This window comes from Durio zibethinus, chromosome 26 (genome assembly GCF_047325235.1).
Source record: "Durio zibethinus cultivar Kanyao isolate XHJ-2024 chromosome 26, ASM4732523v1, whole genome shotgun sequence".
NCBI classification, from domain to species: domain Eukaryota; kingdom Viridiplantae; phylum Streptophyta; class Magnoliopsida; order Malvales; family Malvaceae; genus Durio; species Durio zibethinus.
Window position 1 is genome coordinate 6,897,202 of NC_143187.1, and position 14,739 is coordinate 6,911,940.

The 14,739-nt window shown below is 33.0% G+C and overlaps 3 protein-coding genes and 1 non-coding gene across 4 annotated transcripts; 1 reads left to right on the plus strand and 3 right to left on the minus strand.

Annotated features, from left to right (window-relative positions):
* Positions 1-3,406: 3,406 nt before the first annotated feature.
* Positions 3,407-4,568, plus strand: LOC111274800 (Bromodomain transcription factor). The gene has a single exon (XM_022859714.2). It carries the CDS (start codon positions 3,539-3,541, stop codon positions 4,334-4,336), a length of 798 nt encoding a protein of 265 aa, XP_022715449.1. The 5' UTR covers positions 3,407-3,538; the 3' UTR covers positions 4,337-4,568.
* Positions 4,569-4,916: 348 nt separating this feature from the next.
* On the minus strand, positions 4,917-7,712 carry LOC111274801 (vesicle-associated membrane protein 721-like). Its single transcript, XM_022859716.2, has 5 exons — positions 7,361-7,712; positions 6,429-6,564; positions 6,220-6,340; positions 5,638-5,700; positions 4,917-5,265 (listed from the first exon to the last, which is right to left on the minus strand). The coding sequence occupies exons 1-5, from the start codon at positions 7,548-7,550 to the stop codon at positions 5,116-5,118; spliced, it is 660 nt and encodes a 219-aa protein (XP_022715451.1). The 5' UTR covers positions 7,551-7,712; the 3' UTR covers positions 4,917-5,115.
* Positions 7,713-9,254: 1,542 nt separating this feature from the next.
* Positions 9,255-10,808, minus strand: LOC111318651 (GDSL esterase/lipase At4g16230-like). Its single transcript, XM_089755816.1, has 5 exons — positions 10,553-10,808; positions 10,332-10,462; positions 9,970-10,197; positions 9,627-9,875; positions 9,255-9,544 (listed from the first exon to the last, which is right to left on the minus strand). The coding sequence occupies exons 1-5, from the start codon at positions 10,806-10,808 to the stop codon at positions 9,329-9,331; spliced, it is 1,080 nt and encodes a 359-aa protein (XP_089611942.1). The 3' UTR covers positions 9,255-9,328.
* A 3,307-nt stretch (positions 10,809-14,115) lies between these two features.
* Positions 14,116-14,188, minus strand: TRNAK-UUU (transfer RNA lysine (anticodon UUU)). Its single transcript has one exon. It is a non-coding gene; the product is annotated as a tRNA-Lys (tRNA).
* Between the last annotated feature and the right edge of the window lie 551 nt (positions 14,189-14,739).

The window sequence follows — 14,739 nt, forward strand, 5'->3', positions numbered from 1 at the left end:
GCGTGTGCAACATGTCCTTTGTGAAAAGAACCGTCCAAAGACCCCCCAAAGGCCAAAGTTCTTTTGAAAATGTCTCTAATCTTTAATTAATACTGATTAATTATCAAATCAGCAAGGGAAACTACAAAACGTGCTGTCCACAAGAGTTTTCTGATACCAAGTTAGGACTAATCACAAACTATGGATAATTAATTGATTAATTAATTGATTGATTGATTTCATAGATAGATACATAGAGAAATAATTATTAGAAGTTGAAACAAAGAAAAAGTGGTGGTTTAATAAATTTTGAAGCTAGAATTCAAGGTTTGTTTCTTTTTGTGGGTGGGAATATCATTATGTTAAAGAATATTTATAGCATAGAAAGCAAGACAGATAACTTAAAATTTGTCTTTATTTATGATTAGTTACCCACATGCAAAGGCAGATATATATTTTTTTTTTTTCTGAAGTTGGGCTTTTTATGTAGGGAGTTAAAAGATAAACAAGAGAGATTCTAATCATTTTCTTGGTCCACTTTTTTTTTTCCTTCTAAAACATAGTGTTTGATCCATATCCGAGCATCGGTAGGAAAGTAGAGCAAATTATTTACAGCTGGACCTGATTCCTGAGATAATGTAAAAGTTTTTGTTATTGTGTTAAATATGGCATGGGGCAGAAACCAACCAAGGATGATTTAGCTTTTTTTTGGTTTTTTTATTTTTTTAGATACATTTTCTGGTTCATATAAGATGGGTCCCTTGATAGAGAAAGAATTTTATGGGGGGATTCTGAAGGTAGATGGATTTGGTGGGATTTGGATCCGACAATAAAAATGGAAAAAAAAAAAAAAAAAAACAAAGGTGTAGACCAGCAATTGTACTGATTATGACAAGTTTAAAGACTTTGCCTGAGAGAGAAGGATCTAAATTGAATGTGGTTTATGACACCTGACCAAAGAATCAAAGAAAGACGGTGAAAGAAATCATAGGCACAACTAACACGCAATTAATATTTGAGTTATGAAGCCAAAAGTTAATCAGTTATGGCATATAAGACTTTAATCTGGTTTGGCCTTCGACCCCACACATGGTAACAGTACAGTAGTAATTAAGAAATTCAGGACAAGTCAAGCTGCCAGTGGATCCATGGGAAAGAAAATCATGGTCAAGTCAACAATCATTTTCCTGAAACCTGATACAGAAGAAAAAAAAATCTTATTTTATCTGTAATATTGGTGGCTGATACCTAATAATGCAAATTTCTTTCCTTGCACTGGTAAACCCTCTTCATTGCGGGTAGTTGTAGACTATTTTATCCGCTTATCTCGATGCAATGCCGGTCTAAGATGGATTTTTCATATTTAATTTTGGGGAACCATTTTTTTTCTTTTGGTCTGCATTGATCAGCAAAGCTGACAGATTCAAATAACCCATTGAAATTTGCATTTTCTTTGTCGACTTTCCATGCTCATTGACTATGAGCTGATAAGGAATCAGATATGATTAAAGGTAAAGAATTTATATTTTACCAGGCTACAATAAATTGACAAGATTTAATTTTTCCCCTTTCTGATGTGGAGGCAATAGACTTTAGCTTTAACAAAGAGATCTTCCAAATTCAAATCTTATCCCTCTAATGAAATTGAATAAAATGCTCAAGTTTGAAATTAGGACCGAGTATAAAGTGTTTGTCTTGTAAGTTGTAACACTTATAAAAACTGTTTTTGAGATACCCTTTTTCACCTTTCTTAATTATCTAAGAATGGAAATCAAAATGAGACTGTCCACTGATTACTTATCGAAGGCATTGACAAGAGTGAAAAAAACATTGTACCTGAAAATGACAAAATCAAGCCATACGACGGGGATAATTAAAGCCCAGCACACTGTATCTGACAAGCAATTCCAAGACAGAATACAAGCCCATCTCGGGTTCAGAATCAGGCCTCAAGGGTGATGGCCATCTAACTGGCCTTCAAAATCTTCATCATTTGTTAAAGTTAGATCCAAAAACAAAAGTTGTACCAAATCTTAGTTGCGGAGCAAGACATTGGAAAAAAGATGTAGTAGCAAACATAACAGTGATGGGTGGTAAACGTAAAATTGCATTGGATGACCAAAGGCGAGTCACTTGTATTTCAAGGAAACCAGCTGCTTGTTGAGTTCAATTCTTTGAATGTGCTTGGATTTCAGTTTTGAAGGATATTAATCTCATGGTAACGAGGTTCTAGCACTCTAAGCTCAGCTCAAGACATTCAATCCCAGCACGTTAGTAGCTAGCAGGCTCCGAATATTAGTCGAATTAATGATTGAAGCAAGCTTTTTTGGTGCAATGTCAATGTAATCACAAAGCTTGGACTGCAATGCCAAATGCTTCAAGAAAGAATTAAAAAGATGTGGTGTTGTTGTTCATTACTGTGGCCTTTATCATTAGCTAATTCACAACGTTTCTTCTGAAGTTGAACTTCCATGATTTGTGATGTATAAACAATCTTCTGTCGAATAATAATTACAAATTGGTTGGAAAAACATATTACTTAAAATAATAAAAAAAGCCTCTGATTATTTGATCAGTACCAATATAGAGCATGAAAAGGTAAGAATGGAGCATCGAATTAAAGAGGAGATAAGATCCCTTACCAAGGATTAAATTATTATTTTTCACGTTAATATTTTTTATGTTTACCCTTCAAAAAATATATATATAATATCTTTTTATGTTAAACAAATTTGGACATCAACATTACTGATAAATGTCTCCAACAATTAACAGAGAAAAACCTTTTGTATAACACATTTGTAGAAGACAAGGAGCAAAGATGATGAAGGTTCGAAGTGTTTATGCGGAAATCAACTACTAAAATACTATAATCATGGATTGGGGATGCTCTAAAATGGTTCTCTCCAAAGTCTAAACGGATAACCAAAGAATAAATTCTTAACATATTTTGGTTTCAAGAAGAATATCAAGTGTTCATTTCAAATGATACATATAATCTTGTGGTTACTAGTTAGCTATAGCAAAAAAATTCGTTTTTTTTTTTCCGGGGGGGGGGGGGTACATAGGAGGCATAAACACAAAAAGAAAATATGTTTCATGTAATAAAAAGAAAAAAAAGTTATATATATTTTTAATTGTTTAAGCTGCAAGTGTCTTGCATTGAAATTCCTTGGGTTCATTGGCATGGCCCAATTTCTTTGCTCCTTTGGACCCTTGCAGGTAACGAGTACAAAACTAATCTCAAACCAAAACTTAATATTCATATTTAATTAGTATTTATTAGCCAAATTACTTTCATACGCTATAATGAAATAATCTCAAACCAAAAATTAATATTCATATTTGATTAATATTTATTGGCCAAATTACTTTCATACCCTAAAAAGAAATTAGGGTTTTAGCAAATTTTCCACCTCGTCCTTGACACCCATAAACCAATTTAAAACCACAAAATTAGGATTCTGGCAAAATTTTCACCTCTACCTTCTTCTCTGGATTAGAACCTGACCAGGAAATTAGGGTTTTAGCAAATTTTCCACTTCTTACTTTCTTGATCATGAAAAAATCAAAATCTAAAAAACAATCAAATACCCAACAGGAAGCAACAAATGTAGAGGAATTCTCGTTCAATATAACCAAAATAGCAGTCTCTCAGATCTGCAAATCAGTTGGATTTAAGCGTAGCCAGATCTTAGCGCTGGAAACCCTGACCCTGGTAGCGACCAAGTACCTGGAAGCCCTGGCCAAGTCGTCTGTATCATTCTCCAATGCTGCCAACCGTACTCAATCCAATCTCTTAGACCTTACCAATGCCCTCCACGACATGTCCCAGGTAGGTTTCAGGGGTGCATCCACTCTCTATGACAACAATTGCTTGTTGAAGTCTAGTGTGTTGGAAGATCTGTCAGCTTTTGTCAGCTCCACGGCTGAAATACCTTTCGCCAAGCCCATTGAGAGAGCAAAAGAAAGAGAAATGGAAAAAGTAAAAGCATCTACTGGGAATTTGCAGAGAGGTGCTCATATCCCAGAATGGTTACCTTCGTTTCCTGATGTAGTTAGTAATGAAAAATGCAATAAAAGAGTTAATGGAGAAGAATTATGGGAGAATTCTAGCTCGGTTTTGGGATGTCAAAGTGATGGTTTTGAAGAGAAGAGAAATCCTGGTAAATTGGCAAAGGAGAGAGCAAGAGTGAAGTTCAGGATTAATGGTGGAGGGAAGAGAGTGCAATTGAATGGTTATAGTGGCAATAATTTGTTTAGTCAAACTAAAGATGAAGAGCCAGAAGCTGAGTATAAGAAACCTATCAAATCCAAGGAGAATCAGAATCGTGTGTATAAAAGGAGAAAGCTATAGTTTCTCTAGATTTTCTTTGTTTCAAGAGATCGGAAACTGGAAAAGAGTTAGGACATTGAGCATATTTAGCACTGCCAGCCAAGCGTTTTATTCTGGCAATATTTTTTGTTCGCACTGAGAGTTGAACCCAGGAACTCCTTTAGTCGATTGTGTAAGTGTTTAAAAACCTGTGGCATCCACTGGGCCACCATTTTGCTAGCTATGGGACTCATTAAGAACATTTATTTTATTATATTACATGATCTTCAATCCAGTTTCAAATCTAACGACCCTTTTTACATCATTCAACATCCAATCTTCTTCCATTGTTGCATATAGTGTTGTGCCTACAAACTTATAGACCCATTAATTCTCTACTCTAAAGTCAAATATCCAAAAGAATTGTATGATCTGAGTCCTAATTCTCCAAAAGCAATTGCAGATCCTGTTAACTGGTGCCAAACTTCAAGCTAAGAACTAATGGGAGTATGGGACTAAAGAATCGTTCCTATCAAGATTGAGCTAAAAATAGAACAGCAACCAAGTTCCTGTAGAAAGCAAAATTTTGCCTACTGTGAAGCTTGAGGGTAAACAACCGATGTGATCTAGCAAAAAGCATATCCATGTAACGCAATAAAAACTTATAGGATTTGTTCACATTCAAAAATAACTTGCACCAAACATCTAGTGATTGCTAATCTTTTATGACATAGAAGTCATTATATATATTTTGATCTTTTCCTCACAATATTATCACAAGAGCTCTGGTGAAAACTAATAACCCTATTCAAGAACAGTGCTCATTTTCCACAGTTGAAACCATGGCAAACAGAGAGGACAATGATGAGGATCAAGGCAATCAGTATTCCTAGAACAATCAGCTTGATCTTCATGTTTTGTAGCCACATTTTTCTTCGTATTTTCGTTCCAGTGCTTCGAAAGTCTTGAGCCTGCAAATAAATCATTTCAGAAAGTCATAACATTGAATTGTGTACCTCCATTGGAGACAGGTTAAAATTATGTCTCCTTGCATGATTCTTCTGCAGCTCTCTAACATACTCAACTAACATCTAATGCTGCTAAAAAGAATGTCTCTTTTCTTGCATTTCCATCATTCCTCCTTACATTGTTCTTTGGCAAAATAAAACTCCCCTTGCTGATAATTCATAATGTTACAGAGTACTCCAAGCCAAATCTCACTCTCATATGATATTCAATAGAAATAACAAATCTAGTTGAAGTTATTACATGTTTAAATTTGCGTGGATATACGATTGATGCATGAAAGAGAGATAAAGAGACAGACAGAGAGAGTAACTGACCTGTTGATGAAGATTCTCAGTCTTATCCACTAGCAGTTCTATCTTCTCCCCTCTATCTAACACCTGTAGAAAGAAAATTCAGTAAAAAATTCCAAAAGCATGTTTCTGGTAAGTTGGTTGATTAACAAAAATGTTATCATAATTTAATATGGGAAAACTGCAATTTGCCTGAAGTAATGCAGGATGGCAACATTAACCAAAAGCATACCAGAAAATATGAAATTTGAAAAACTTAGACGGATGGTTCCACAGTGTTACAGGGCACGTAGTGACATTTGGCAAAATTAGCAAATAGTTGAAAGAACTTGAAAAATTCGATTCCACAAAAATTTCATAGACCCTTGAGCTTTAAAAGAGGAAGTTCTATTGAAAGTAAAGGAATATCATAGTAGTAATGAGATTAAAGCCATCTGTCATTATGATTATGTAGTCAAAAGATCGGCTTAAGAGTCAATGAAAGGTAAACCTATATAAAGGTGGAGCACCAGCCTACATCATCTACTCTAGTGTTATTCCCTCCATTTAGAAAAAGCTGAGATAACAACAGGAGCATAACCATAGTGCATCTAATGGCACATCTACCTTTTCAATGTTCTCCATCATAACACCTTTGACTTCTGAAACTTGAGCTTTAACCTTTGCAAGCTTGCTTATTTCTTCAGGATGCTCAACGCAGTACTGCATATGTTCTTTTATTTTTGGTCTGCAATTAAAAGCATGTAATATATGCTTCAATATAAGAAAAGATCTCTCCATTAAGTATTTCCATGATTTTAGTCAGAGGTAGATACCCAAAATTCAGACTGTTGGCAGGAGCTGTAGCAGCCTTTCCACTACCATATTTTGACACAAAATCATCCTTGATACGCTCCAAAAAAGCAATAGGTAATTGCCTTCCTACTGACTCATCTGCAACAACACAATATGCTGCAACATTGAAAAGTCAGCCAATCTATCGACATCATAGAAAAAAAAGACCTGTCAAGGAGAATGCAAATAATAACACATTAACAGGTTCTTTCAACAATTCTCGGAGTCAATTAGACCTCATTGAAGCAAAATGCATAAACAATAAAATTTAGCTGATTCTTAAATAGATTTCTTAATAATATACTTTCTCTGTAGAATGTGGATTACGGGGTGATAACTGATAAGTGTATCAATATATTTTCAGTCCCAGTCAGTTCATAACATTACAAAGACAATATGTATTCCAATCATCTTCAGAAGAAACTCACAACATCAAAAAACCAAACCACACAAGACACAACACGCTTGCACAGGGGTCTTCAACAACCAGCATATTGCCAAAACCCAGAAAACCACACAGTAAAATTTTATGTTAAAAAGAATAAACCACAAGATTTCCATAAAAACCCTCGTTTACGATGAATCAAGTTGAGTAATTTCCAATACTATAATGCAGAATAACCAGAGACAAACTTAATTAACCTAAAAAACAACAGCGACAAACACAAAGTTTCTATTTTTTTCCATTTCTAACAAGCAATTTTCTCAAAAATAATCCAATGGGAAAAACCCAAATCCAAACTTTCCCTTTAGATCTCAAAGTCCATTTGTTTTCCAACGATCAAATTATACTCTAAAGGGAACAAAAAGAATAAAGCCCCAAAATTTATTCTCTTTCATTTTGCTGCCAAAGACACAAACTTTAAAATCAAAGAACGCACAATTTAAATTTCAAGAAGAAGGAGAACTTAACTGTAGCCATTGTCAACAAGGTAATTGAAGGTGTGGCCATCACAGTTGTAAGTGAACTTGTTATTGGAAGAAGGAAGCTTTTGGAGGCATTGAAAAGCTATGGAATTGAAATTCCCACTGAATTCAGTGTACTCTGCTAATATAACTTCCCCACGAGATACAAATGCATAGATCAATGGTTTGTGCACCATTTTCCTAGAATTTTTTAATATGGAATTTTGGGTTTAAAAGAGAAAGCAAAGAGAAATCTGGGATTTGAGAGGCCCTTTCTCTTTCTAATGCTTTCCCTATATTTGTCTTCAGAATCACCCCTTTGTTGGGCTTCTTTTTTGTTTTTTTGCTTTTTCGATATCAAATAGGAAAAAGTAAAATGGGTTTAAAGAGGTTTAAAATTTAAGGCAGAAGGCAACAGTTGAAAGGCTTAGAGTAGTAATAATGGTTTGCTTTTTTTTTTTTAATCCAATGATTATAAATATTTTAACTTTATATGATTGATGATTAACACTTTGCTTACAATTTTATTGTTGTTGTTGTTGAGATTAACAAAAATTGAATTTTAAATTTTAATTATTAAAAATAAATATTTTATATTTTATATCGAATTACATGACTGTTATTTTCAATTAAATTTGAAAATATTGTAAATTATCAATTAACAAAATTGAAAATAAAAGCAAAGGAATTATTATGTTGGTAGCAAAAGCCAAAGAAATATAGCTGTCATTTAAAGTGAAGTGTTATGTAAAATGATTTCTAACATTTCACCTATTTCACAATCAGGTATACTAAACCCTTTTTTTTTTCTTTGAATTTAAATTGTTTAACCAAAGAGCTGATTAGATCATCTTCATGATGAAGATTCTTTAATCTTCTAAATTAAGATTGGAAACCAATACCAATATTTAGGTACGGTGATTTGATTATAGTCCAATTACAAGGATATTGAACTCGGGAAACCCAGATGATGATTTTGATGATTTCTGTGTGGAACACTTGATGGCTGGAAGGTCCCAATGAACTTGGGATGTACACAAACATGGATCCATGCGTAATAGTAGAGAATTCATGGACATTTTTAAAGATTGTAAAATAAATAAATTTGCAGGAACATTTGTTTCTCATTTGAATTTTTTGTTAAAAAGCTTGCTAGAAATTGGAAAACAATGAGGAAAAGATTTATTTTTGCCCCTGTTTTCAGATTTTAAACCATTTAGCAGAATTTATTTTTTATATCTCTCATGTTACTCATTTGTTGTACATCTCATGAGTCACAATAAATGTTTCCAAAATTTTATCTTTTTCTAAAGAAAATTAGTTATTTTTCCTAACTTGCATAAGAACAAAACTTAGATGACCTTTAAGTTTGTGATGTTGTTTTTAAAAATTGATTTAATAAAAACTTAAATAAAAATATAAATTAATGAATTGATAGAATTTAATGTAAAAATTAATAATATGTAAAAATATTAAAATATTATTAAAAATTTAATTTAATCTATATTTATTTAATCCTAGAAATTCCATCAAATTTTTTACTTAAAATGCATATCTAAAAAATATATCAAAATTTATTAATTTAAAAACTTTGTATATTTGATTTATAATAATATTTTTTACTTTTATCTGTTTTGATTTTGAATTTAACTTTTATTAAATGATTTTTTGTTAAAAACTTTAAAAAATTCACTTAAAAAATTCATCTAAATGTTTCCTACTCTTGTTGTACAGTGTAATCAAATTAGCTTGATTAATGGAAAATAAAATTCTTTACAGATAAATAAAAGAGAGAAAAGAAATAATCTTAAAAAGACTGCTCCAGTGGATTAAGGGCAAGAGAGAAAAGCAATAATCCATGAATTAGATTTTGATAAGTTAAATATAACATACAACGATCTTTATTATTCAATTTATGGATGCCAACAAAATTTTGTTCGCATTTTTATTCAGTACGTTAACTTCAATGGGTGGCTTAAGAATTAGCAAGCCCTCGGATGTTCATGGGTGAAACATAGTTTCTATTACCATCCAATGCATACTTTGCTGCAATCAAATTAACAGATTCTGTTGGATGGAATGCATCCCAAAACACATACTTGGTTCTGTCCTCACAAACTCGAGCAAGAAACACACAAGGGACTTCACCACCATGCTTCCCAATCACCCGACAACAAGCAGAATCTGCATTCTCAAATCCTGAAAAAAAAAAAAAGATCAGAAAAATGCAAATTCAAGGCAAATGCATCAGAGTGAAAATGTATCAATATCACCATATGTTTATAGTTTTGTAATATATTGTCTAGTGCTGCGTAAGTATCCAGATAAACAAATGTTGATCCTGCAAGAATTTTTGCAAGCTTTGGGAGCAATATCTTCAGCCTGCGGTTATATAACTTGGCTAGGTCATTCGCATGTGCAACACAATCATCTGTAGAATATTTATCCCTCAGATAAGGAGTGCACCCGATGGGAGGGACATTTGCCACTGCAAACTTTCTGGCATCTAGTTTGTAAAGAGTCTACAAGAACGAATCGAGTTTTTCGCAATTAGATTTTAGTTATATAACAAAAATGTTCTAGTAGAAATGAGGGTTAGCTGGAAGAAAACTTTACTGTGAGTTGGGATCTGAATTTGGAAATCAAATTATCCAAATAATTAACACCAACATCATGAGATGAGGAGTTATCAGCCTTTGCGAAGATATCATTTTCGCCTATCATAATGAAGTAGAGTGCTCGTCTAAGCAGCTTTTGAGCTGCTGCTACACTTGTTCTTGAGATGATTTCCTGCCGAGTATTTGCGAAGTTATCGATTTGTACATCCATGCATATATGATCACCCTACAAGATAATAATGCATAGATTTCCATTCAACAAACTTGGTAAAATTAAGGTTGTTGATCATGCCAGTAATCACAATATAAAATGGGAAATGAAATCCTTTACCAATAAATAAAATATGAAAGACATCTTACAAAGATTGATCCAGTGGAACTAAAAATTCCTGATCCAGAAGAAGCATAGTTGACACCCTTCAAAATCACATCTCCAGCAGTTTTGGGGCTCAAGTAAGGAGGAGTGTAATTTTTAAAACCCAATTCCTCTTCTGCCGAAACACAGTTTTTAAGAAAACAATAGCTAAACTCTTCCAATATCATGGTTAAGTAGAAGTAGTAATAAGAAAATGAAAACTTGCCTATAATGTCAACAACTGTTCTAGCATTTGTATATCGTCCGGATGGACTTCCTTTGGCGAAATCAATGTCATTTGGATACGTTGGCTTTGCAACTGTGTTAATGTAGAAGTTGTTGCCTACGTCGACCAGAGAATCTCCACAAACAAAAACAGCAGAAAGTTTATTTGCAAAGCAGATGCTTGGTGAGAATAAGTGGGTTACTAATATCTGATACATTGCTGAAACAATGACGAACCTGTCCAAAATGACGCCCATGTAGCAAAAATGTGCAAAAAAACCAGAGCTCTATAAATTGTAGATATGAAGAGGCAGTTTTTTATGTTATATACTTAGCCCAAAGGAGACTTATAGGATCCAGTTTTATTAAACGAATACCCTCTAAATTATAACAAAATGTTTAAAATGATCTTTAAAGTTTAAAAACTTTTAATATGGTATTTGAACTATAAATATATTGACTAATATGAAATTTATATATTGACTAATATGAATTTTATCTCCAACATGGTTAGTTTTAAATAATAACACATGAAAGATAAATAATCATTCAAATACATCATTCAAATATCACATTAATTAATATATTTATATTTTAGTGTCACGTTAAAAATTTTTAAAATTTATTTATCAAATTAAATATTTCATTATAATTTAGAGATCATTTGTGATTTTATTTCCTTTATTAATTGATGCAATTAATGATAAAATTAGGCAAGAAGCATAACCTAGGAACTAGGAGTATGGTAAAGCAATAAAGATTCCAAAGGCTGAAATAACCATGTTAAAATAGATCATTACAATCACTTAGTTAAAATTGTATAAATAAATTATCATTTAGCCAAATTATTATAAAGTAGAATTGATGTAAATTTCTACTCATTTATATGGTCAGGGACAAGTTATGATGGTTATGATATATCACTTTTAAGGGTTCCATGCATGCATCTTAATGTGTCAAGGCTTGCATTTTATTCAATAAAGTTGGGGGTGTGCACAAACTCTATTTCTCTACTTTTAAGAATAAACTTCAAATATGCAATACAATTACAGTTCTATGGAAAATTTATAGGCCATAGCCAATTTAATATATGTGTTCATATAGGCTGCATTGTTATTGACATTTCGGCTCTTAGATCTGCACCTAACGAGGGTTTCTCTTAATTTTTGACGTGTGGAATGAATGCAATGTCATTCAAGAAAGCAACCCAAACCGTAAGAACATTATTCAGCCCCCATCTAAGGACAAGCTTAAGAGAAGTTGTAAAGAAGAAACAGAACCAAAATCACTACACTTATGTACCTAAATATCCAAAGACCATAGAGTCTGATATAAGAATCAGAATCTAACACTAATGTGTGGTTGTGGTTGGGAACTGTGTTATTGGGGAATGAATATTGCAAAGTGCTTAGTTTGATATTCCAGTAGCGATGATAAGAATCTGCTGACTGGTAGTTTATCTGCTTTGAACTTATAACAAGAATAGAGTAATAGGCTGGTCACTCTCGATTTAGCAGGTTAGGCGCAGTTTTATGAAGTCATCTAGAAAAAGAAGAAACAGTGGTGCAAATTTCTTTGTAGTTAGATATTTTACCTTGGAAATGGATGAAAAAGTAATAAACAGCAAAATAGCCTTTTAAGAAATGAGAAGTGGCATCGTTTTAGTTTGATTTTGCACATGGCTGCATTTTTAACTTTTCAAAGTTAAACATTGATTGGGGTGAAATATGCAATATCTTGAGATTTGTTATGCATGTTACTGATAAAAAACATGATCAGAAAACAGATCTAGAGTGTTGGAAATAGCTTAAGTAGACCAGACAATTGGTGAATTTGTGTTTACTATTTCACAACTAACACGTAAAATACGAAAATTGTTGTGCTATAATTTGTATGGACACACAAAGCACAAAACACTTTTTTTTTTGTTTTATCCAAACTTATATACATGACTTATGCTAAAATTTTAAATCATGCTGCATTTATGTTTTTCCTTTTTTTTTGGGTATTGTTTTCCTCTTGTGTGATTGTGTAGTATTTAAACTCACCATTTCTAAGTTTAAGTCATGAAACTGGTTTTCCCCTTGATAACTTGCCTAGGTGTCCATATTGAGCAAGTTACTTCCAGTCTGAAATGATGCAAGGGTATCCTTAATCCCAATTCTTATGCGCAAATCAATGATATAAGATGGAAGGAGAAAAAGGAACCCAAGTCAACAAAAAAAAATGATCAGTTCAGAAAAACGTCAATGTCAATATCTCAGACCACTGAGTTAAAAAAATTTTTACCTCTCATAATCTGGAATATATGACAAGAAATCTCATGTTCAAATGAATATATATATATAATCAGAATACAGAATCTTTGTCTCGCTAGTCCTCTAAAGCGATTCACTGATTCTTTCTCATTAGGGTTCAAGAAACAGAGGAAATGAAATACCTGTATTTTCCAGTAATCATGTCCATGCTGGACATTTGCAATAAAACACAGCTGCCTGAACTGAATCTATGTTTGGATAACTAAGGAAAAAATGTCACATCAGAGAGGGATATAATTTGGGTTTCCAAAATTATACGAGCTGCTTTGCGCAGCTAGAGGTAACAAGAATCTGAATGCCTTAGGAGTTAATCTTGCAGTGCAATGAAATTGAAGTTGAGTTTTCTAATGCCTTGGGCTGATCAACTCAATATCAAATATTACGGTACTTAATGTTGAGGCTTCTCCCTTCACAAGACGGGTTGGATTGAAAATGGTGGTAACGGTCTCTGTCTGTCAAAGAACTAGAGCAGAACAGAAGACAAGTAAACATTGGCAAGTGGCAACGACCTGATAAAAAAATATAGTAATATATAGCAACACGTGCCTAATGGTGGATTAGGGCAGAAGGAGGTTTTAGACATATTGGACGTTTATATTTATGATAAATTATCTTTTATTTCATTGTTGTGATCCAGAAGAAGAGTGTGACTGTGCTGTAATCCGAGAGGATTTGTAGCTGGTTGGCTATTAGCACAAAAGGAGAGTGAGGTCAAATATACTGTAACGATTTTCTCTGTTCCTTCTTCTTCTGCTTCTTCCTTCTATGTTCTTTTTTTTCTTTTTTTCTTTTCAGCTTCAGTTTCTGAAATTGAGCTCTATTAAGAAAGAGCACATGTCACCATCGAGGGAGTTGCACCTGTGCCGGTACGGAGGTCTAAGGCCTTGACACCATCGAGTTAGGGAGGTCGAAGAAATTGGTGTTAATGGCGGATTTTGAAGGAGCAGAAGCATAGAGTGATAAGATTAATGTACAAAAAGTGGAGGTTGCTATAGACGCTAATAATGTTCTACTTGTACTAACTGTCGAGGTGAGGAGAGGTTGCAGGGAAGAAGTGATGATGAAGGAGTTTTTCGGTGAAGGTAAAGGGGGGGTTGGGATGGTGGCGTGCACAGAGATAAGGTGCTGATGCGTAGCACCGGATCATCAGCATTATCCTTCTCCTCTTTCGTTGGACGCAAAAATGTCGGGAATAAAATTAAAACAACGTTAATTTAAAGGAAAAAGCAAATATGAGAAAATCAAACGCCGTCTGTGGGAATCGAACCCACGACCACGTGGTTAAAAGCCACGCGCTCTACCGGCTGAGCTAAGACGGCTAGTGGCAACATAAGAATACTAATAATTTATCTTCTTAATCATTTAGTTCCAATGGTAATACATAAAATTTATATGCTAGCACTAAATCATTCTATTTTATTAATAAGAAAGTTTTAAAAGTTTATATTTTTTAAAGGTTTATAAAAGTTTATGTTTATTTATTAATAAAATAATATTATTTGATTTATTAATCATATATAAAATTTATAAACCGATAATATATTAAATACATATACGATGAATTTGTGAAATTCACAAAGACATAGCAATTGGGAATTAGGATATTGCAATTCATAGTTTCCTCTCTTATTTTTATTTTTTTTAGCATTTAATAATTAAACTTTTAATTATAAGTGATGAAAGATATTAACTAAGTACTACTGTTAAATATTGTTTCTAATACAGTTACTATTTCTAATACAGTTACTATGTAGTGCCACTTATCTTACAGTAGTACTTTATTTTTCTATCCATTTTAAGAGGAAAAAAAAAAGATGAAACTCTATGTAAAATTTTTTTTCCTCTAAAATAGCCAAGCTGTCAAACTATT

Coding starts and splice junctions, on each gene's coding strand:
- LOC111274800 (XM_022859714.2), top strand. CDS start 3,539: ATGAAAAAATCAAAATCTAAAAAACAATCAAATACCCAACAGGAAGCA.
- LOC111274801 (XM_022859716.2), bottom strand. CDS start 7,550: ATGGTGCACAAACCATTGATCTATGCATTTGTATCTCGTGGGGAAGTT. Junction 6,341..6,428: donor GCCAACAGTCTGAATTTTGG/GTATCTACCTCT, acceptor TTTTAATTGCAG/ACCAAAAATAAAAGAACATA. Junction 5,701..6,219: donor TGATGGAGAACATTGAAAAG/GTAGATGTGCCA, acceptor TTCTTTCTACAG/GTGTTAGATAGAGGGGAGAA.
- LOC111318651 (XM_089755816.1), bottom strand. CDS start 10,808: ATGGGCGTCATTTTGGACAGGTTCGTCATTGTTTCAGCAATGTATCAG. Junction 10,463..10,552: donor AACAGTTGTTGACATTATAG/GCAAGTTTTCAT, acceptor GTGTTTCGGCAG/AAGAGGAATTGGGTTTTAAA. Junction 10,198..10,331: donor GTTCCACTGGATCAATCTTT/GTAAGATGTCTT, acceptor ATTATCTTGTAG/GGTGATCATATATGCATGGA.